The following is a 24548-nucleotide window of genomic DNA, read 5'->3' on the forward strand; positions in this document are numbered from 1 at the left end:
TTTTACATGTCATGATGTAAGGTGTGAAATAAGTGTTGTGCTTATTGTGCTGATGTACATTTGGCAAAGTGTGTTTTCTGTTTAACATGTGTGTGCGTGTGTGTGAGAGAGAGAGAGACACACACACACACACACACACACACACACACACACAAAGCCGTTCATTAAAAACATGTTTTACTTGCTAGTAAGCAGTATTACTACTCCAGTAAGAGTATTCTCCCACCGAATATTTATATATTTAGCTATCGAGTTGTTCCTTTAAACAGCTCTACATTCCAGTGGACCTTTAAACGTCACACGCAAGGGGGGGCGGTGCTGCGTTCACTGGCCCCCTCCCCCAAAACCACGAGGCTCCAGTGTTGACAGGCCCGATCACCGCCCCAACAGGCAGCGTTCAGTCCGGCTTCCCGAGCTCCCCGTCGCCGCCTGCTCTCGGTTCGTGATACCCGCGAATACGTCGACGGTTCGGACCGACAGCTCGGAACTAGAGTCGGTGTTGAGTTTATTTGCGGTTCTCAAACCTCACAAAGGATTAACGGAATTCCACCATCCGGTCCTTTTTTCTTTTTTTGTGTGTGCGTGTGTGTGCATCGAGCTAACCGGGCAGACCCCGCCTTCTCTTCGTTTGTCAACAAAGGGGTTTGACAAGCTCGCAGAAGCCCTGCCCCCATGTCGCCATAAAAGGATGATTTGTCCATACGCGGCCGACAAGCAAGCCGTGGGTAACCTCTCCCCTTCCCCGTCCCGTTCAGACGGTGCGTAAAAGCGGAGCTATCATGGCGGAGCGCGTGCAGCAGCTCCCGGCGAAGCGGCTCTGCTGTCGCCCGGGATATGGTGCTGCGTGTCGGCAAGGCCAGCGGGCCGCGGGGGCTCCGTGCGGCGGCGGCGTCTCCGGCGCCGCGCCGGGCGAGTCCAGCAAGACGCAGAACCCGGAGACCCTCCTGGACATCGCGGCGCGCAGAGTCGCGGAGAAGTGGCCGTTTCAGCGGGTGGAGGAGCGCTTCGAGCGCATCCCGGAGCCCGTTCAGAGGCGGATCGTGTACTGGTCGTTCCCGAGGAGCGAGCGGGAGATCTGCATGTACTCGTCGTTCAACATCGGCAGCATCGGCGGGGAGGAGAGCGGAAGCGGCGGCGGGGAGAGCGCCGACGAAACGCGGCTGCCCTTCCGACGGGGCATCGCTCTGCTGGAGAGCGGCTGCGTGGACAACGTCCTGCAAGTCGGTAAGTCACGGGAAGACATCCACCTTTTATCTGACTACTAAAACCGACCAGAAAGCGACACCGTGACTCACATTTACGGCTGAATCTCGAGTGCTGGAGGTGGATAAAGTGACCCGGGCTTTGACAACAAAAGGGAGAAGTGGTGAGGCGGCAGAGGAGAGCCCACAATGGGGCTTTAAATCTGCTGTGTGCGTGAATGGGAATGTGTGACTGGGGCATTTAAATCCCGTTGTGCTCGAGGGCAGTTTGAATGTAAAATGTAGGGTACAAAGCCTGGAGAAAAATCCTCTAATTGTGTTGAAAATCAAGCTGTGGCTTCAACAAAAGAATCACCCACATTTTCACATCTCAACACCACCAGACCGGCTTGAGAAACTTCCCCAGAATGAGGATAAATAACCATGTCTATATGTCTGCTGGCAGGTTTTTCAGAGGTGTTAATGAATTAGGCTAATGTGGGATTCAGCCGTGTCAATTTGTGACACAAAAGTAAGATTATTAAAGGTTTTTTGGGGTGAAGCTATAAGACTGGAAGCCAGAAATCACCCAAAATGTAATAATACATCCTTAATCTTCATACTATATGGAATTACTTTATCTTTAGTGAAACATTTTTGACATTAATGCTGTTTTACATGCTTATAATATCACTATGTCCTGCTATATGATCACATTTTGCCATTCAGAAAACACTCCCTTGTTTTAAATGAATTTGTAAGCTTTATGACACAAAGTATTGGCTAATAAGGGAAGTGCTGGGTTGGGTGTCAACTGACACACATTGCATTGGGATGAGTTGTTCACAGTTCAGATGCTTGTTTATGCACGTTGCGTCTTTGTGGGTGTCGCATATTTGTTTGATCAGCAGAATAAATTACAGCGTTGGAAAGCAGTCTAACATTATCGTTGGTGTATATTTAGATCGAGAGCATCTACGCCGTGCTATTGCTGGAATGCGGAGAATAACCGTTACAGAAGTCAACGTGCTCTCTTTATCCCCCCCCCCCCCCCCCCCCCACACACACACAGACACCTGTGTGCCGAACGGACAGCTGCATGTGCAACTTTATACTCCACCGGCAACAACATGGAACGAGTGTGACGTTTTTTTTATTTTTTTGGGGGGGGGGGGGTATTTTCATTTTCCTCCGCCCTCCCCCCTTTTGATATTTTAACTACCCCCAGCACACGTATCGAATGCCCATCATTCCCATTGTGAGTCTGGCACTTTGTTCCTATTTTCATGTTCATTTGTGTGTCTTTCAAGCTTCCTGTCGCCTCCGAGAGGAAAGGCAAACAAAAGCATCTTTTCACTCCCTTGTCAAGTAGAGGAGATTTTGGAAAAGGAGGAAGCGTATTGAGCACAACGGTTCTTTTTTCCAACGGGCCCTGATTCACACCGGCTTGCAGCCAATTGGTTCACGTTTTGTGTCTTTTAAAGAAAAGAAAAAAAATCAGCGTAATCGACAACGGTGAGTGCTTCTGGCTGCAGCGTGTGGAGTTGAAGGGATAGTTTGTCAGTTGGCGGCGTTTATTATCGTCTTTGTGACGGTGTCCGTCACCTGTGAGTCGACCAGACTCGGGACAGCGAGGGCTGTAATCCCATTACGCCGCATGGTTAATTTGAGTCGTAATGCAATCTGAACACTTGAGTGGCTGCATGACACGTCCCTTTCTCCCCGCCCCCTTCTTTTAAAGGCATGTGGGCTTTGTGAAGGGCCATGGAACACACACACACACACACACACACACACACACACAGCGACCTCGATCCTGCCGAAATAAGACGGCCATATATTCCCAGATATTGGGAAGCGTTTCTGGAGGGAAGAAACTGAATCTGGGTTGTTATTCCAGAGAGGGAGGAGGGGGGGGGCATGCTTACAAAGAGGAATAACACAAGTGTGTACACACACACACACACACACACACACATCCACAGGGAGGGTTTCTTTCTTGGCTGATTGCACCCCGACCTGGAATTTGCTGGAAAAATAGAGCCAAGAAGTGATAAATAAAAGATGTAATCTCCCCACGTGTGGGCTGTACCAGCGGAGGAATTTTTTTTTTTTCTCGCAGCAGACCTTGAGGAAATGAATTGGCACACATTTGCCGTGGACCCCCTCAGTGCTCCGCAACAAACCCTCACTGCTAATCAGTGGACAGATAAAGGCGGCCATTTTTTTCTTCTTCTTACAAGAGCAAACACTGCAGCTTCTCGAGGTTCGACTCGAGGGTTCCTTTATTCCCCCGCTTGTTGCCAATATCATCGTTGGTTGGGATGTTATTGAGCTGCGAGGAATTTGCTGAGGAATTTGCTGAGGAAATACGTGAAGTGTGCTGCTACTCCAAATACGCTCCAGGCCACGGCGATTTTAATACCAAACGATAATAAAAGTGTCCAGAGCCGAATATTTTGACAAGAATGTAATCTTTTCAGCCATTTTCTGAAGCGCAAATGCCAATAATGTGATGGTTCGAGCTTCTCGTGTGAGAGTTTCCTTCTTTTTGTCGTATTAACTTTGGAGCAAATGGAATAATTGGGGGATTTGATGAAAAAATAAAAACCAGGATCTCACCTTGAGTTCTAGGACACACTTTTCTGTTGTTATACAAACCATGAAAGGAGAAGATAATCGTCAAATTAATCAATAATGAAATATTAATCATGTCCTTGATAACATGAAACGACTCAGACGCAGAAAAAATGCAAATGCGGGTTTTTGCAGTTTAAAAACTTGCTGCAGTGGCAGGACAGTTATTCCATCATAACTGGCCATTAATTGGCGCTACGCTCGCCATCATTGATTTAATTGCCTTAAACATTTCACTGAGTCTCTAATTGTAAGAAGCAAAGTCAAGGTTCTCGTGCATACCGTATAAAAACCTTTACAGATCGATGCGTGCAATTAGATTCAAACCAGCAGTTTTGAAAGTGTAGATGCAATCACTTTAGAGCGTGCAAAGCAGTTATATAACCCACTGGATCTTCTCCAAAACGAAGCAGACAGACGGCTTTCTGTTTGAGGCCAGTTCAATATCCTCCATCGTCTCCGCTTGTGGTTCGCAGTGGAAGACGAGCTGCTCTGGGGATGACGTCCGTTTGCAGGCGAGTTTCACGCAGAGCAGCAGCTGAGAACACGAAAGCCTTTTGTCTAACTCGGTTTGCACTCGGGGGGGGGGGGGGGGGGGGTCAGAAAGCAGAAATGCATCCTGTGTGCATGAAACGGCAGCTTTTATACACAGAATGCTGGATTTATTACAAATATTTAAATCCGGACCAAACTAGAGCATCAACAGAGCATTTCATTCATTATACACAGGGTTTGTACGGTCATGGAAAACCTGGAAAAGTCATGTGAATTTTTAAATTCATGGGAAAAAGTCATGGAAATATGTTATATTCCTATATTAATTTATGCTGTGTATGCTTTGGTATTCTCATTGTTAGTTTACATACGACATGTTCTCACTTTTTCATGTCTACGCCGAGATTTCACAAAATGTTTGGTCATAGAAATTTGGTTTAAAGTCCTGGAAATCCATTGGTCGAAATGTGCATGAACCCTGTGAACAACTTCCTCGTCAGTAAAAAGGAGGCCCAGCTTATTCCTGAACACTTTTCAGATCCCCCCCCGCGAAAAATGCCACCGATTGTGACATATTAAAAAGGTCAAACGCGGCATGTGGGAGGAGCTGAATGGAGGTTTCACCGTAAGCATGACGCGGCCTCTCTCCTCACGCGCTCCGGTGCACGTTGAGGTGCGTGTCTGGGGCTGAAGTATAGGCTTCGTGTATAGGCTACGCGTTAAAGTATAGGCTGCGGTGTTTATGGTGGTTATCTGCCACCGAGTCGTGTGGCGTGGGGGGTGGGGGGTGTAAATGAAAGAACATCGTGGCGCTCGGCGGGCTCAGGACGGCGTCTCCATACGGTGGGAAAACATGTGCGCTCATGTGTTTGCTACCTGCGTTACCCGGTTATTAGCTCACGTGCAAAGCTGCTCGCACTCCACCACGAGGTCAAGTCCAAACCTTTCCCGTCTTCTCTTCTCTCTCTGACTGATCTCACGTTAATGTGCTTCCAGCTGCAGCGTCGGGTCAAAGGTCATTCAAACGTCGATGCCGTCGGCGCGCCGTGTTTGTTATTGATGGGAGAATACGATCCCCTCCGTCTTTTTTTTTTTTTTTTTTTGACGCGCTCAGTCAGGAAAATAAAGGAATTGCGTTCAGGCCGACAATTATTCTCATTATTGATTATTGATTTATTAGTAAAATGTCCATCGTAGTTCCCTTAAAGGCCAGGTTGAGGTATTCAGTAAAACTCACCGAAACGCATGCGGCGCCCTGACGAAAGACGAGGGAAACCATCAAAGATCCACATTTGAGAAACTGCAACCTGTAATATTTTTATATATCTCATTGCACCAATTCAATTCAGTTTTCAATTCAGTTTATTTGTAAAGCCCAATTTCACAAATTACAAATTTGTCTCGGAGTGCTTTACAATCTGAACACATAGACATCCCTGACCTTTGACCTCACATCGGATCAGGAAAAACTCCCAAATAACCCTTAAGGGGGAAAAAAGTGAAGAAACCTTCAGGAGAGCAACAGAGGAGGATCCCTCTCCAGGATGGACAGGACAATAGATGTCATGTGACTTTATGAACAATAGATGTCATGTGACCAGAAGAACAGATTAGAGTTAAAACACATTCAATGAATATGACAGAGTGTATGAATAGTTGGTAGTCGGCATATTCCACGATGGAGACCTCCACGATCCATCAGGCAGATGGAGGTAGAGAGGAGGAGTGGGCGGAGTCTCAACAGTGGGCGGAGTCTCAACAGGGCCATGGCGTAGTGTAACCAAAGTGTAACCATTGGTAATTTGCTTTCTCAGTTATCAGTACATGATATTTGGCTTATCTACTATTATGTATTCATCTCAAACAAAGCGCTCTGCAGAATTTAGTCAAAGGATCATCGTGTTTTTAGAAGTTCTCTTAAGTACTAAAATAATCCAGTGATGTCTGTTGAGCTCACTGCAAACAGGAAGTGCTGAGAACATAATGTCAACAAATGAATGTAAAACGGCATCCTTTCACTTCATTGAGAGTGAAACAGTTTCGGATGAATTTGTTGTACCAACTCGGCGTCTCCATGGAAACAAAGCCACAAAAAAAAAAAAAAAATTATGGGAATTGTAGTTCAGGAACTAAGCGTATGCATTCGTGTGAGTGATTTTCTTTTTGCACAGCCCCACCGATTAAAACGCAGCCGACTCACTGAAATGTTTCACGTCCAGATTTCTGTCATTTAGTTCACCGACGTGCAGAATTTGAGACTCGGCCCTCAAATCTGTCACGGGCTGCTGCCTCAGGCACGGATTGCTGATGGCCGCTTGAGACTGCGACTGTGGATTCTTGGCCCCGAGTGTCTGTAGTTTCTCAGCGCTCGGATGTTGGGTTTGGTTCTGCTGGCCAGTAATCTCTCTCTCTCTCTCTCTCTCTCTCTCTCTCTGTCTCTGTCTCTCTGTCTCTCTCTCTCTCTCTCTCTCTGTCTCTCTCTCTCTGTCTCTCTCTCTCTGTCTCTCTCTCTCTCTCTCTCTGTCTCTCTCTGTCTCTCTCTCTCTGTCTCTCTCTCTCTGTCTCTCTCTCTCTCTCTGTCTCTCTCTCTCTCTCTCTGTCTCTCTGTCTCTCTCTCTGTCTCTCTCTCTCTCTCTCTCTCTCTCTGTCTCTCTCTCTCTGTCTCTCTCTCTCTCTCTCTGTCTCTCTCTCTGTCTCTCTCTGTCTCTCTCTCTCTCTCTCTCTGTCTCTCTCTCTCTCTCTCTGTCTCTCTCTCTGTCTCTCTCTCTCTCTGTCTCTCTCTGTCTCTCTCTGTCTGTCTCTCTCTCTGTCTCTCTCTGTCTCTCTCTCTCTCTGTCTTTCTGTCTCTCTCTCTCTCTGTGTCTCTCTGTCTCTCTCTGTCTCTCTCTCTCTCTGTCTCTCTCTCTCTCTGTCTGTCTCTCTCTGTCTCTCTCTCTCTCTCTGTCTGTCTCTCTCTGTCTCTCTCTCTCTCTGTCTGTCTCTCTCTGTCTCTGTCTCTCTGTCTCTCTGTCTCTCTCTCTCTCTGTCTCTCTCTCTCTCTCTCTGGTGAGTCCGGCGCCGGCTCGGCCCTCAAAAGAACGTTCTGGCTCGACGATCGTCCACCGAGGTGCCGTATCCGAGGCCGAGTGTTGAGAAAGCACTCAGAGCCCTCGGTACAAACACCACAATCTAGAAGTGCTCTCTTACAAGTCCTGCTTTTAAAATCCAGCTCACAGGAAAAGGTATCATTAGCAACGAGTACCAAACAATAAAGTATTAAGTAAAAGATGTCTACTGGGACTGATATCTGATTCTGTGTGACATTCATTTATTATGATGGTTATTCTGAAAGGAAATCAAAGTACTGCTGCACACATTTGTGTTTATTTTAGTTTTTCCCTCTCGTCTTATAATATCAGACCGTTTAACCTCGATCAGTTATTTAAATGAAACTATACGAGATGTTTCGAGGGGAAATTATTTCCAAGTGGAACTGAAAACAACGCCTGAAACTTGAGTCTCGAGCTTCTAAATGCTCCATTATGTTCACCAGCCTGTCGCTAACCAGGTCTGTCTGCAGCGTCTCTACACTTTCATCTTTTCATATTATACAAATATTGATTATCACTTCCTCAGCTAAATCCCTGATATTGTGATACAGAACATATTCATACGCTTGACTGCTGAACTCAGCATATTGAATTAAAACTCGAGCCAAGCATATCAAAGCACAACTTGTGTTATCACACACACACACACACACACACACTGATGCATGCATTAAGCCGTGGGCCTTTATGTGTACACACTGATTAGTGCCGGCTCGCTCTTATCTCCAATTTTATGAAGAATCGATGAGTTCGCGCACACCTATTGAATGATGCAAAGCTTTGTAAGTATGCTGAGCTAGAGAGCGTACACACACACACACACACACACACACACACACACACACACCACACTCAGCCGTGCAGGTTGTTGATCAGCATTAATGGTGTATGCATATCGCCTGAATATGCTTCTGCTTTGCAAGATCAATTTTTATTGGAGCTCCATGGGGCTGCATCTCACAGACCGGTCGCTGGCCAAGGCTGACATTTATGACATGTTTTTTTACACCACAATGACTATACTTTTGGAAAATTAAGTGTGGAGGCAGTGGGCGTTAAAGTCCTACGACTCGGTCAGTCTTTAGTTTTTCTGGTTTTCCAGTCGGTGTCGATGCCCCACGAGGAGCGTAGCTACGGTTTTACTTCCTGCTTCCACACGGATGGAAGAAGCTTATTTATTGGCTTATGCCGTTTAAAACGTGTTTGTTTTTATGGGAGATTCAGACCTGTAAAGGGAATGGCTATTTGTCAACAAATTATGACGTAATCCAAAAAACAACAACAACAACAACTAGAACGGGCACTCGGTAGAGCGCATACCTTCGCATATCACAAGATTGGACATTGAATTATGAACATTTTGGCATTAGTTGCATGCCAATTGGATAGAAATTGACCGCGCTATGGTAAAAAGAAGATTTTGACCTTTTCATGACCTTGACCTTTGACCCGATCGATCCCAAAATCTAATCAAATGGTCCCCCGATAATAACCAATCATCCCACCAAATTTCATGCGATTCGTTTTAAAACTTTTTTTGTTACGCGAATAACACGCATACAAATAAATAAATAAATACACGGCGATCAAAACATAACCTTCCGCATTTTCAATGCGAAGGTAACAACAACAACCGGCCCACAAATCCAAAGGTTATCTATTTTTCAGGATATATAATTTCTTACAACAGCTGCTCGCTATAGTTTAAAAAAAATCAAACAAACAAGCGGAAATAGTGCATTTATTCGGGACTATTTTCAGCGGTGGATGAATCCACACTCGGTGCTCGAGTGTGGATTCGTACGTGGGATTGAGAACAAAGTAAAGTGTGTTGATGGCGGTGAAGGAACAACACTGAGGCACATTGAGGTGTTTTAATGGAGCCCAGAGGAAGAAGAGATCTCGGGCTCACGATGAGGAGATTTCCATGGGATTTATTGACAAGATGAATAATACAGAATATTACCAACGTGATCCTTTCAGGTGGGTCAGTATTTGAACATGTGCTCATAATCTCTCAACACAGCTGCTCCAGACTGGTTTAGCTCTCTCTCCACATCCATCCACGTCTCTCCGATCTGTATTCCTCTGCCGTGTCCCTTCATCATTAACCTTCAACTCGAGGGAGAGGAGGATGAGCAGGGAGGAGGGTGAGGAGGATGAGAGAGGGAGGATCTAGTTTACCTTCGTCTGCACTCTATAGATCCCCCTTTTTTTACATCTTACTTCTTATTGGACTCTACATATTGCTGCTGTATCTAATTAATACTTTCACATTCTATGCTCTAAAGTCCTAAAATGTTCAGGTTTAGAGCTGCAGCGATCGGTTTATTAATTGAACAGAAAATTAATTTAATTACTTTGAACGGATTAATAGTTGTAGTCGTTTTTCAAACTAATGCCAAACATTCTTGTCTCTAATGTCAATAAACTAAATATAATCGGTTTACGGTCACGTATAGAGAAAATGATTAAATATAAATAAATAATATCAATGATATATCAAACACAATGCCAAAAATTCAAGTATCAAATGTGAATATTTGATCATATTCTTTGTCCTACGTGACCATAAACTGATTATATTTAGGTTTCTGGTTGGTCGCATAAAACAAGGAAAATGGATCCATTGTCTTGACTGAGCGACAAAACAATGAATTGATGATGTACATTCCCAGTAGTTTTAGCCCTCATCAGGTTCACTTTCACATCAGACGAAGAAAGCACTGGTGGGATTGTTTTCTTGAGAAAATACTTAAATGATGCCAATTGAGGTCTGTGGATGAACTAATTGATTTGGCGGTTTCAGCTCTAGATCCCCTTTTATTCCTCCCGCGAGAAAAGCAGCGGAGTGGTCTCTCTTTTTCTTTTGTGGCCATCTGGGGAGTTTCATTCGACCCCCGACTCTCTCTCGGCAAGTCGAAGCCTGCCGCTGTCCTCGCCTCGTGGGAACGCCTCGTGGGGTCGCTCTCTGAAGAGGAGCGCCCTCCGGACCCCCGCAGCTCTGCGAACGGAGCGCTGTGGTTCCCGACGGGTGAAGTGCTCCGAGCATTTCAAAACACTGGCGACAAACTGCGTGTTCTTGATCTTGTTTCTCCTTCTTCTTTTTTTTTATTCTCATGGAAACGGTGGCTGAAGTCGCAGAGGGAGGACATTAATGAGTGTGTGTGTGTGTGTGTGATGGGAGGCTCTTGTCTCTGTAGAGCAGGCGAACCGAGTGTGAACCAGAAGCTGCTTATGAGCACTGCTTACCTTTTTAATGGGAACTTAAAGGTGTCATCCATCAGAGGCTGTTACAGCCGGAGCGTGATTAATGAAGACCGATGGGCCTCCCCCCCCCCCCCCCCGTCCTCTCAGACGGAGAAACATCGGAGCGGTTGAAGTCAAACTGGCGTTGAATATCATTTCCTTTCTTTTCTGTATTGTACTTTCTATTGGTCAAAATTGTAATAACTCAAGTATAATCATAAAAACCTGGAAATGAGTCGGCATTTATACACTTCCAGGTTCCCTTGGCTCGTTTTTGCTTAGATGTTAAGATGCTAATCATAAAAATGGTCTTCGGTCCTGAAGATTATCTTGATGAACAAAACGTTTAAGTATCATAACCATTTTATGTTTCTACAAGGTTATTTCCTGCAATAATCCCAAAATCCAATGGAATAATCAGAGTTTCCTGTTCGACTACAAGAAATACGTCATGGTTGCTAAACCAGGGTGCAGCGGACACGAGTCTTACGTGTAATATTGACCCTTTGAGTATATATAATGAACTTGTTTTGTTCATTTTCACGTCCGTCAAGTTTCTCAACTCCTTCCTTTTTGAGATTCAAAATGATTGTATGGAGCTTTATATTCATGGCCTGGAACAAAAGCTGTAGGATTGACATGTAAACCTGCCTCCCCGTGAACCCGCTCTGCCAGATAGCGCCGCCTCAGCTTCTATACGCCCGTGCTCGTCGAGCCCAGGGAGTGAAACCACCATCGCGTTTGCTTAGCCAAATTTACCAAGCGCCCGAACCGCGTGTCGCATAATGTAAACCCGTTGAGTGCGAACCGGCGCTGTTGTCACGGGACCTATGACCATCCACTTCCTGCCTTCCTGCCTCGGCTCTTCATCCTCCCGTCTGCTTTCAGTTTATTATTCTGCCTCTTTGCATGCTCCACCCTTTTTTTTTCTTCTTTGCCCCGCCGTCCGTCTCCTGTAATAACAAGCAAATGATCTCGTTCTCCGGGTCCAGCTGCAGCTGAAGGCCTCTCCCCGACCTGCAGCATAGCTGCCTGACTCATAGACGCGCCGCTGCTTTTTCAGGGTGGACGCCCGGAAGCTTCAACAGATACAGCCTGTGGAAACCGGGACGAGTAAAACCAGGTTTTAGGGTGCATCCCCGAAACTATTTGATCTTGTTGCCGCGGCCTAAACTCTTGCGGGCAAACCGTTCCCTTTACGGCTTCATCAGTTGATAGTCATAGCGGCTTAAAGAGAAAAGATGTCACGCGTTAAAGTCACTTTTCAAGTCAGAATGTCAATATTATCGGCATAATTAGCAGATATTATCATGTAAATGCAGCCAATCACTATTATCTTGTTCCAGCGTGTCATTGTAAGCCGCTTTTCTTTGTCGCATGTAATAACAAACTGAATTTATTTCGGTGGTTTTGGACAGTTGGTGATGTGAAGATAAAAGATTTACACTATTTTGTGATATTTTACAGACTGCAGGACTCCCAAAGTGAATTAATTTAAGCTGCAAATTGCCAAACAAAAACAAACCGTAGCTTCTTCCTGCTGTTCACAGCGTTTTAAGCTCTGTGATTAGATGTTTCTTTTCAGAAATGCACCTTGGGAGTCTCCGTTAATGTCTCCGGTTATCTTTATGAGCACAGGCTTGTAGTTCTGAATTATTCTGACGCAATATTGACTTATTATTGAGATCAGCGTCTTGCATCGATGGGGAAATAAATATGAATGGTTCCTGGGGAATCCGACATAATTATTCCCACTTTGCAGTTGTGTTAGACGTCGCTGCCCTTTTCTAAAGTCCTCTCAAACTCTCTGCTTGATAACACAGGGTTTCTTGCAAATATTTGAATTCTCTAGCCTGACTTCAGATGACATCTTCAGGGGTTGTTTATTTTTTTTCAGCCGCTCCTCCTGCCAGGGCCACGAGAGACAGAGGAGAGTTCTTCTGAGACAAACAAGGGTTTCATTCACACGGGTTACGTCGAGTGCCACTTTACTGGAGGAAATAATCAGCAGATGGTTCGATAATGAAGATAATCGTCAGTTGCTGCTCTCCGTAATGACAACGTGTGATTATATCAGCTCGACTATCGCTTTAAATAATTTAAAAAAAAGAAACCAGTCGCTCAACTAAAGTCTCACACACACACACACACACCTCAGATGTGCCACAAGCTGCCACAAGCCCTGCGAACGCAGCCGGCGTGTTTCCGGGGTATGCCCGGCATGCGCCTACAAGTTGAGTCATTGTTTTCATCTGTTTAAAGATGAGTAATGTCGTTACGCGGGATGGAAACGGGATGCACTCGAGAAAGCGTATCGACTGGGCTTTAATGCAGTTAGCAGCAGGGCGGGGCGCTGGTGGTTAAAGGAGGACGATCAGATGAATGTGTGCAGCTGCATGCCGGGTCGACATGAGGGGAGGAGGGAAAACGCTGAGGACGAAGTCCTGCATTCAAAGGCCGACTTAAAGCACAGAAGTATAATGAGCCAAATGTACTTAACGCGTCAGCAGTAAAAGTTCTGATTGTGCAGTAAAATAGGCTGTGATTCATATATTATTCCGTATAACGTTGTTTCAACGGGTCTCCAGATAAATATGAGGGCTTGTAAGATTATCAATGGGAGAGAGAAGTTCTGATACACACATTTGTTTCATTTAAAAATGAATTAAATGTATTATTTTGACTGAGCAACCACTTGGAAACTAAACGCATGCAACAGTTTATAATGTAAGACCGAGTCCAAGTTTGAAGATTATTTTATTAAGGTGCTGGTCCACAATTTGTTATTCATAAATTAATAATACATCAGGAAGTTTTCATTTATTTGACATAAGGAAAGCAATGTTTAGGTCGAGCATGATTTTCATTTGGAGCTCTCCTCTTAATTAACTGTAATGGAGTAAAAAGCATAATATTTTTTCCTGGGATGCAGTGGTATACAAGTATAAATTAAATTAAGATGTACTCAAGCTAATTACCCCCAACGTTAAACTTAATCTACCTAGTTACTCTCATCAGTGTATTCCCCAGCAGAGAGAGAGAGAGGAAGATTTATATCTGTCTGGAGGATGGATAGAAACCGACGAATCGCACGGCGGCAGCTGAACAGGAGGCCGCCTCCAGCTGGTAAACGAGGCGCAGCGAGGGAAAGCGCTGGCTGGGTGGCTGCAGACGGGTGGAGACGAGATAAAAAAGCGAGGCAACGGAAACCCCCGAAAATAACCGAGAACACACAAAGAAAGAAAGGCCGGCCGATTGATTAGCGGCGGCGTTTGCAGTCTTTATCTCGCGGGCCGGTCGCTCCTCTGGTCCCCAGAAACGTTGAGCGAGCTGCAGCGTCAGTTGAACCCAAAGAGAGAGAAAGGAGGTCGAGGAGGGTGCAGCTCTGGTTTGATGCACTGCCATGATGTGGCGTGGCCTGCATCCTGTTTTGACAACCGGAGGCCCCTCCTCCTCCTCTTCCTCTTCCTCTTCCTCCTCCGTGACGCCATGAAGGAAAGTATTCTCTCCTCCTGCAGACGTTGTGACGTGACGCTGACAGTTAAACGGTTTCTCTCTGTCGGCTGCAGACAAAAACGAGCCCCGATAATGCTGCTGGGCTCATTGTTCAGCACACACACACACACACACATACACACACACACATACACACATGCAGGAAACACACACACTCGATTTGACAAAAGCCTGGATTGTTTTCAGTTCTCTTTAAGCCCTTTTTAACCCTCCTGTTACCTTTAGGGTCAATTTGACCCCATTCAATGTTTAATGTCGGTGTTCTTTGCGGTCAATTTGAGCCCAGGCTGTTTTTCACTGTGTCAAACATATAAGAAATATCAACTTTTTTATATATTTAAAGGGCTATTTAGGTAGTCAACAAACAAACATAAAGTACCTCACACTTAAACTTGGGAAACAATATTAATTCTAATAATTTTCTGGAGGTTTCAATTGCTGGGGTCAAATTGACCCCGAGGGTAAAATATGTGAGTAAATGTGAAGGTAACAGGAGGGTTAAACATTGAATGGGGTCAAATTGACCCTAAGGCAACAGGAGGGTGAAAGTAAGCCGAGGTGTTGGATTAGCCACAATGAGGTGGATCTCGGTGAAAGCTGATGAATCAATTAGTTGTTCAACAACAGTTTTTGTTTGTTTTCATAAGCGACTTAATCATTTAAGCCAAATGTCAAAATGTGTCCTCCCTCTGACGGTCTGTTTACAGTAATAGAGTCGGGTGATTCGGGTGAAGCGAGTCTCGTCTTTAATTCAAGAAATTGAATGTTTTCCGAGAGATGATTCGACAAGGGGGCTGAAATATTCTGGCCTTTTGTTTTTATTTTAACGCGTTTTCAGTTTGTCTGAAAAAGCCTCGAAAAGAAGGCCGGATGGAATATTTAATGAGCGTGTCTATTGATCGTCACATGGTTCAGGTTTGAGTGATTTATGAAACTGATTGAACTCGATGCTGATTGCACTGTGAAGCTGCTGACGCGTGGATGCATTACGCGATGATGCAACAATTCATTCACCTATTCATATTTTAAGGTTCCGCGTTCTGAAGTCGTGCAACACCTTTTGACAACCTCTCCGTCTCCTCTCCGAGTCTAACGTTCTACCTTTTCTCCACCTTGTTGTGATTCTACTTCAACTGATTAGTCACTTACTTGACCAAAAGATGATTGATTGGCAGATATTAACTTACATTTAGTAAAGATGCCCCCCCCAAAAAATGCATTTTACTCTCATTTCTTCTTAAGTTGAATGTTTTCGGGGTTTTGGACTCAACAACTCGACAAATAATCACTCATGAAAATAATCTTGAAGAGGTGACTTGTTGTTCACAGTAACTCAGTCTAACATGACCAAATAAGTCCTCTCAGAAATGAATTAGTTGAAGGAGTTAACCGGGTTATTCTAGCCCGATAACGACATCCTGACTCATCGTTTACTTTTCAACGAGATTACGGAAGCAAACCTTTTGTAGCTTCTCACTTTATGAGCTCTCTGCTCTCACTTTTACTGATCGCCCATCACATCTGTGTTTTCTCACCTCTGTTCAAAGTGTTTCTCACATTTTAGATTTATACTCGGATATGATTTGTATTTCTTATTATTTGCCGGTTATAGATAGATAGATATATACTTTATTAATCCCCAAGGGGAAATTTGTCGTCACAGTAGCAGCACCAATAAACTAAACACACGAATATAAAATATAAAAAACAGGGATGAAAGATATAGATGTATACAAGTAAAATATAAAATACAAAATGAAGTATATATATGTATATAAAATGAAACATATATATATACAGTATATAGACACACACACAAACAAATATAATACAATGACTGTGCAAAGTATACAAAGTAAAATATAAAATACAAAATAAAATATATATATTTATATATCCGGATATTTGTGACTTCTAGGAAGCTGGCAGCTCAGAGGTCAAAGGTCACACAAGAGAAGCTCATGGCTTGTACTGTCGTCTACAGATGCAGAACAGCATCCTGGACTGAACTCGTGTCCTGCAGGGTTTTTCCTCTTTGTCGTTATTATTTTGTAAACAAAACTCTATCTGTATACCTCTTCCTCCGCCTAATACATGTGAACGTATCGACTCGGGGCCCGTCGGTGCAACAGAGTGTGTAATGGGTTTTACTGTCGGGGTATAATCTTAGGAGGTGGTGATTTCTGGCCCAGAGGAGGGAAGCTGTGTTGTAAATGCAGAAACGGGCTGGAGCTGCACCACCGGACTCCGAGTCGACTTCCCAACGAGGCCGCCGTGCGTTTGCCGGCGCTTTAGTTCCCAGAGTTCACCGAGTGTTCTCTCATCGGCCTTCTGATGCGCTGCCTGCTGTTCCCACGTCGAGCCTCTCCTCTTCTTCCTGGTTACTTCTGTCAGTATCTTTGAGCTGATCGGAGGATTGAGAATACTTTCAACTTCTTTCTCTTTTCCCCAGAGGTATCAAAGGAGCCATAGCACAAAATATATTCTTTAATGAATCCACATCCTGCAGCTTGTTTTTAAAGGAACGGTTCACCATCGTGGTAAATATTTGCTCTCTTGCCGAGAGACGGATGAGACGACTGACGCCACTATCGTGTCTGTGTGGGAAACACCTGGCTGGACGGCGTTGACCTGCAGGTCACCTGCAGGTCACTGCATCCCGACCAAAAAGTGTCCAGCACGTATTCTCAGACAACACGTTTCATTTTTCAGAAGTGCAACGGATCATAAATATCACGTATTGAATTGTATCAGCAGTTGAAGTCACACTTTGGATCAACTCAGATGATGAAAAGGGAACATATATATAACTTTTAGAGATCCCCGATCACGCTTTCATGCCGCCGATACTAATATCTGCCAATATTGATCATTAATGATCTGCAAAAAAGAAAAATGTTGTTATAGCAGCCGGTCTACAAGGTTAAAGACTATTTAAACTTTTAAAAACATTTCAACAGCTCTGAAGTCTGTAAACCAGCAACAATTGTAAATGGTGTCCTTTGTTAAAGTCATCGAAAACACTGTTAAAATTTAGTTTTAGTTTTTAATAAAAACAAATACGTTGTCATTAACGGTTATATTGAAATATAATTATCAGCTTGGAGCGTGTTAAGAAGTTAAACGGCTCATAATTCATCTCTAAAATCTATTTTATTTTCATGTATAAACATCGCCTTCAAACTGGATTTATTACATTACATGTCATTTGGCTGACGCTTTTATCCAAAGCGACTTACAATACTGTTACATTCATTCACTGTAGACGCAGCTACAGGGAGCAACTCAGGGTTTAGTGTCTTGCTCAAGGACACATCGACTAGGGCGGGGATTGAACCTCCAACCCCCTGATTGAAAGACGGACCTGCTATCCACTCACCCATAGTCGCCCCATTTTTATCACTAAAACTACGTATTACATGTAAAACGCATCATGATGCCGTTAAAATTTACCTTCAGCCAGTACTCCTGTTTACGGAGCCTGAAGGCATCATCATGTAACTGACCCTCCGTTCGCGTTGAAAGCTCTCCAGCTGGTTTCATTTTCACTTTTTGGTTTCTGTTTATACATTCAAGATATAACTTACATAATTAGAGCGCTAGCTGTTTCCCCTATCGTTATGCTAAGCTAAGCTAACTGACCATTGCTTTCATATGGAAAGTACCAACATGAGATCGTCAAACTCTTCCTCCCACGAATACGATTCGGAGGATATTCGCATTACGATTTAATAAACGACAATCGGATCAACATGTAAGCAAAGACTAAAAGCTTTTTATTTGATTTCATTGATGTCTTGGTGGGATTCCTGTGCTCATTAGCAGCAGGAGTGAGGGTCTCTGTGGAGATGGGCTGCATCTCTGGAGTGGGAACAAATGCATTTGGAGAGGAAAGGCTCTGGCCGGGCTGCTGATGGTCCTCCGAGGCTCAACAAACTACTTCCACCCAGCACATCGGGAACAGACGGCACTCAAACAAATGCTATTAAAAGTGGGAGGAAGAAATCCCCTTCTGGCCCTTTTTTTAGAAGCTTGTTGTTAAACCTCCGGCGGACGTTATTCATCCGAGCGAAGACGTAAATAAATGCCGTCAGATTGAATGTTTGTGCGTCCACGCTCCTCCACTTTATACTTCTACTCCACAACATCTCAGGTTTATAGCACTTTGCAGACCTATGAGGCGTAACGATGCATCGTGTTCTAACGGCTCATCACGGGGCTCGTAGGGTCATGGGAAAACTGGAACAGTCATGACATTTTAAAATGTTTTTTTCCAGGCCTGGAAAAGTCCTTGGAAAAAGAAGAAAAAATCCCAAAAGTTTTTGGAAAGTCATGGAAATTTGTTATATTCATTTACACGGTATATATACACTATCGTTCAAAAGTTTGGGGTCACTTAGAAATGTCTTTATTTTTCAAAGAAAAGCACTGTTTTTTCAATAAAGATAACATTAATCAAAAATACACACTCTACATTGTTAAGGAATAAAGGTTTTAACACAAAAAAGGAGCCTCGCCAGCTCATTCAACCCGTTTTCATGTCAGTGGACTCTCCTCACAGAGAACCAGCACAACCGTGTTGACACAGGGAGCTCGTGGCTCCTGGGGAAGTTCTCCTTATGTAATTCAACCTCGGCTTCAATCGGCAAACAGACACAGAACATACATGTGAGGACACGTTGTGGACACCTTGTGGACACCTTGTGGACAGGCACACTGACCTGTGTGTTAAAAACCATTAAAAAAGTTCAATCCAAACTGTTTCTTTTTTTTTCTTTCTCTACAAATAAACTAGGTTTTGGGGCAACGGCTGCAATAGATGATAAAATAACATTCTGTGAGTCAATTTAGGCGGTGTCTGTGTGATCAACTTAGGCACAGACCAGTTCAGTAAATATACTAATGCCACACGGGGGACATTCTCCACAGGCCCCGCATTTAAAATACTACCTACAAACACGTATGAGCAAAGGTTCAATGACTCATAATGCTAAAAGATGAGCCATGGGAGGGTCTTACTATTATAAAACAGTGTATTAATAATATTACTAATGCATGTATGCGTGATTAGCACGCGATCCTTTGGTTTTTAACTATTCTATATGCCGTTGGTAATTCAATAAACGTGATGACAGGGTTCACATGTTGACCAGTGGATTTCCATTTGTGAAATCTCGGGCGTAGACATGAAAAAGTGAGAAAATGTCCTATTTTAACTAACAATAAGAATTTTAAAAAGCATACAGTATACACTACCGTTCAAAAGTTTGAGGTCATCCAGACAATTTTGTGTCTTCCATGAAAACTCACTTTTATTTATCAAATGAATTGAAAATTGAATAGAAAATATAGTCAAGACATTGACAAGGTTAGAAATAATGATTAATATTTGAAGAATTAATTTTGTTGTTCAAACTTCAAGCTCAAAGGAAGGCCAGTTGTATAGCTTATATCACCAGCATAACTGTTTTCAGCTGTGCTAACATAATTGCACAAGGGTTTTCTAATCAGACATTAGTCTTCTAAGGCGATTAGCAAACACAATGTACCATTAGAACACTGGAGTGATAGTTGATGGAAATGGACCTCTATACACCTCTGGAGATATTTCATTAGAAACCAGACGTTTCCACCTAGAATAGTCATTTACCACATTCATTAATGTGTTAAATGACCACACAACGTACACGTTATACACAAAGTGTGAGGAAATGAGGGGTCGGCATGCTTCTGAACTTGATGTTGAACGTGAAGTCCCCAAATTGAAGACTACAGCTTTATCACAATGTCATTGATTACATCGGGATTTGGGGTTTTAATATTTCACTCCTTCGTTAAACTGCAATATATCATTAATTCAACTGTGCAATACTTCATTTAATTCAGCTTTTATAGCTTTGGAAAAACAAACTATTACAAATGTGTTAATTAATTAATTCATAATGTACATTACAGTTTGTTCTATTTTGTATTCCTTCATAAAGCAACTGTAACGTACACAGGGATGAAGGAGGTATTCTGATGGATGGAGGATTAATTGTGGGACTATTGTATTGTAAATTAATGAACCTAATTAAGTGATAACTGAGAGTAAATATATTTTATTCAACAGTTTGAAGGTGTTTTCAACTTCTTACTTCAAAACAGTCAACTCCGAGCAACATGAAAGAGTCCATACTAAACCAGTTAAATACATTATTATTTTATTACAATATCATCTAAATGCTAAATATACTCTTGATGCTGCCAACGCTTAACTTCTGGACAGAGCTGCAACTATTAGGCGATTAACTGCTTCATCGATCGACGGCGATTGATATCTTCTAATAATATTTGTGAATATTTTGTGCATTTTTTATATATTTTGGTTTTTTCTTTCGGACAAAACGACACCTATAAAGACACCTTTTTTAGTTTTGGGACATTTGACACACCAGACGAGTCTGTGTGCTCTGCTAGTTTGTTTTAATAATCGTTTCATGCTGATGAACGCCACGGAGAGGAGGAACATCCTCCTCTCAGCAGGTTATTGAGTCATTCTTTGAGTCCGGCGGCTCTTCTTTTCTTCTCAGAGTTTCCGCTGCAGGCCGGACTCGTCGGGGGGGGAAATGGACTCGGTAAAAACAGCAGCTTCTCGGGGAGTCGTTTCCCTGTCCTGTTGTGAAGGCGGGGCCTCTCTTCTGACGGAGCTGAGGAATTTCAGTCCGCTCGGTCGAGGACGACTCCTTCCTCCGTGTTGTATTTCAGTGCACTTTGTTATTTCTGCTCGTTTTGTTTTTCTAAACGCGGAGAGGCTGGACTGGAAGGAAGGGGGCAGTTAACTGGCTCCAACTAGTTTGAATAAAAAAAAATTCTTTTTTAAATGCCAGGTGTGTTTATGGTCATGCGGACAAAGATGTCGGGAGGGCGTTGATTAATACGTTCACGCTTAAAGGAGCTGCTGGCGGTCGCTTAAGAGGGTCACAGATTGACCCAGTTAACGCAAACCCTCATTGACCTCATTTTGAGCTCACATGGAGGTGCATCTTCAAGCTCCTTACCACACACACACACACACAAGTTGGTATTTTTAAATATTAGTTCCCAATGTTGATGCATTGATCCAATCCGTCCTCGTCTCTCTCTCTCTGGCGTCACAGGAGTCGGTTACCAGCGTCCCAACCATTAACTCTTATAAGTGTAACCGGAGGCTAATAACTGGTTTCAGATCAGCAGATGGTAATCAGCACGCCGTGGCTATTGATTGGATGTTTACTTCTCCTTCCTATACCCCCCCCCCCCCGCCCCCAAAATAGGTGCCTCCGCATCTCAACGGGTGATAGATTAGGTTCCCCCATTGTCGCCAGAAGTACACACACACACACACACACACACACACACACCTTGGCTGAGAGCCTCTCACTTCCGCCTGACTGGCCAGCTTTGGAGGCTGAGCTGACTGAATGGCTGACTGGTGCGTGAAGAGGGGGGGTCGGGGGGGCTTTTGTGTGCTGAGAGTTAAATGAAGGCTTTGGCCACATAGCTGAGAAATGACCCCCTGCAGCCACAGTTTCAGTGGCCGATGTTGCTCACAGCCTTGAAGGTCCCCTCAGGCTGAACTTTGTCGGGAGCTGAGACATTGCTCTTTCACAGGCAACCCCCCCCCCCCCCCTACTGAGACGTCCCCTCCTCACTTAGTCCCATAGAGACGGCTTAAATTGATTACCTAAGGGGCTTAATTGGGAGTGAAGTGAAGGGAGTGTATTCAAAGTTATCTGCGGGTCTTGAAGCGTCTGATGAACACAATGAATGGAATTTCTTCTGAAAAGTTCATGCAAGGAATTAAAAACATTACAAAATGTAACTTATATTTACCTTTGCATTGAAAATGCGGAAGGTTATGTTTGATCGCCGTGTATTTATTTATTTATTTGTATGTGTGTTACTCGCATAACACAAAAAGTATTAAACCGAATCGCATGAAATGTGGTGGGATGATTGGTTATTATCTGGGGACCATTTGATTAGATTTTGGGATCAATTGGGTCAAAGGTCAAGGTCAAGGTCATGAAAAGGTCAAAATCTTCTTTTTACCATAGCAATTTTGTTCATCCAATTGGCATGCAACTAATGCCAAAATGTTCAGAATTCAAAGCCCAATCTTGTGATATGCGAAGGTATGCGCTCTACCGAGTGCCCATTCTAGTTTATTCTGTATCTGCATTTTCTGTTGCTTGTCACGGATGTAAGTGTTTTAAAAAAAATACAAATCAACACCGACTTAAATATTGAAAGGTGTACCGGAGGACAGTGAAGTTTTATAGCTGCAACCAAGAGCCGCTTAGCTTAGCTTAGCATAAAGACTGCAAACGGGGGGGAACTGCTAGCCTAGTGTTATCCAAAGGTAAAACAAATCTCTCTACCAGCAGCTCTAAAACTCAAAGTATAACAACGTATTTGTGCCGGACTATTTATTGTCCAGATGCAGCAACTTCCTGCCGGGCTAGCCGTTCCCCCCCGTTTTCAGTCTTTATGCTCAGGTAACTGGCTTCACGTTTAAATGATTTGTTCTTCTCATCTAACTTTCGTCGTTTTCCCAAGACATATATATTTAGGAAGTATTATTATATTGCTGTGGATTACTGAAGAAATGTGATATAGTGATGTACAATTTAATTCCTGCTGGTTTTCCATCGTTCTTTTGTCCTTTTGGTGTTTACTTAAAGAATAAAGAAAGGTCCAATAAAGTCCTAAATATAACTCTCTGAACTCTGCAGAAACGCTGTTTTTGTAAGTTGCTGGCAGTGAAGGGGTTACGTTTGGTTGCCACGCTGGTGGACAGAGCTGTATTATGCAAGCCGTGGAGCGCAGACATGAAGAGAGGAAGTGCATTACAGAATGCTGAGCTCAGGGCTTTGGCTAGCCGCCAAGCATACACTCCGGCATGTGCGCGCACACACACACACACACACTCACACACTCTCTCAGCTGAGGGCATACCGATTTTTCCAGCAACACAGCCCTCCTCCTCTTCCTCGAGTCACACTCTCTTTCTCTTACGTCAGGTGTTCAGCTGTGGGCCGGGCATGACTGTGTGTGTGTGTGTGTGTGTGTGTGTGTATATAAAAAACACAGGATGTGGATTTTGTGCAGCAGTCGGAACAGACTTGTCTTTTTCTATTTCTGTACAAGTTTCCCATGTTGCTAGTTGGCGTCTCTTCTCTGTCTCACTCCGCCACACAGACGGACGCCTCCTCTTCAGCAGGCCGATGTGTGTGTCGGCTCTGGTGTGTGTGTGTGTGTGTGTGTGTTACACGTGAAGTGGAAACCATATCTCGCAGCTAATGTTCCAAGGTGAATCACACACGGCTAGTATTGTGTGCGTGCACCTGTTTTTTTTCATTTGTGATCCTCGCTATTAACCTATTAGATTTGAACCTCACTTAACGGATGGTTTATATACTTCTGATGCTGACTGTGGATCCAGTTTACATCTGAGATGAGTCCATCTGGTTCTGACACTTGTATGTATACACACGGCTTACGGTGTGATTTAAACTCCCCACAGACGGGATATTTGAGGGAGCTTTTCCCCATTTTCTTTGGTTCAAACATCCAATAATTCCGCGCGTCATCCGACAGCGTGATGTAACAGAAGAACGTGTGGCCGACAACAAACAAACATTTGTTTACGTTAAAATACTCGTGTTGAACGGTTGGAGCTCAGCCAGCCGTTTTTTAATCGGAGCAACTATCTGGTATGTTCGCGTGTCGTAAAGAACCACACGCTCCCTGCAGGGAAACTGAAACGGACATTCACACTCTATAAATGTACGTACACGCATGATAAACGCCGACCGTTTTGCTTCTGACGCATCCGGTATCTCTGCTGACCCCATAACCAGGTCGGATACACACTTATACACACTCAGATTGTGTCACCACAGAAGTGTTGTTGCTCTCATCTGGTTTGACACAACACTGAAGCTCCGATGTGCAGCTACTGTTTTTACAAATTCATGTTGTTCCTAGGTCTCAAAATGAAAAATTATCCTACTCTTTTTTTTATTTTTTTTATCCAGAAAGCCTCTTTGTTTATTTTCCTGTCTGAGATTTGGAGACCTGAGTTTCAAGAAGCAAGTTTACGGTCAAATCCACATTGAAATCTTTGTTTACATTCCTCCAAACTCACACGGAGACCTATAGGTTTCATCTCGTGAGGCGTTCAATGTACAAAGGCAGCTCTCTGCCTTGAAATGACCCAGTAAGTCCCGAGGGGGGGGGGGGGGCTCTGGAGGTGGTGTGGAAGGGAAATTAAGAAGGAAATGAGAGTATTTGGTGGAGCTCTCACTCGTCTGTCTTTCTCTTCAACTCTCTCGGCTTCTTTTACGTCTTTCACCAG

The 24548-nt window shown here is 43.7% G+C and overlaps 1 protein-coding gene across 1 annotated transcript in view; it reads left to right on the forward strand.

Moving 5' to 3' along the window:
- The first annotated feature begins 384 nt into the window (after positions 1–384).
- Positions 385–24548, forward strand: part of zswim6 (zinc finger, SWIM-type containing 6) — a 42804-nt gene continuing 18640 nt past the window's right edge. The window contains exon 1 of the mRNA XM_056432044.1: positions 385–1224. Within this exon, the coding sequence (XP_056288019.1) occupies positions 780–1224 (445 nt within the window). The 5' untranslated portion in view covers positions 385–779. The remainder of the gene's footprint in view (positions 1225–24548) is intronic.

This window comes from Pseudoliparis swirei, chromosome 15, assembly GCF_029220125.1.
Source record: "Pseudoliparis swirei isolate HS2019 ecotype Mariana Trench chromosome 15, NWPU_hadal_v1, whole genome shotgun sequence".
Lineage (NCBI taxonomy): Eukaryota > Metazoa > Chordata > Actinopteri > Perciformes > Liparidae > Pseudoliparis > Pseudoliparis swirei.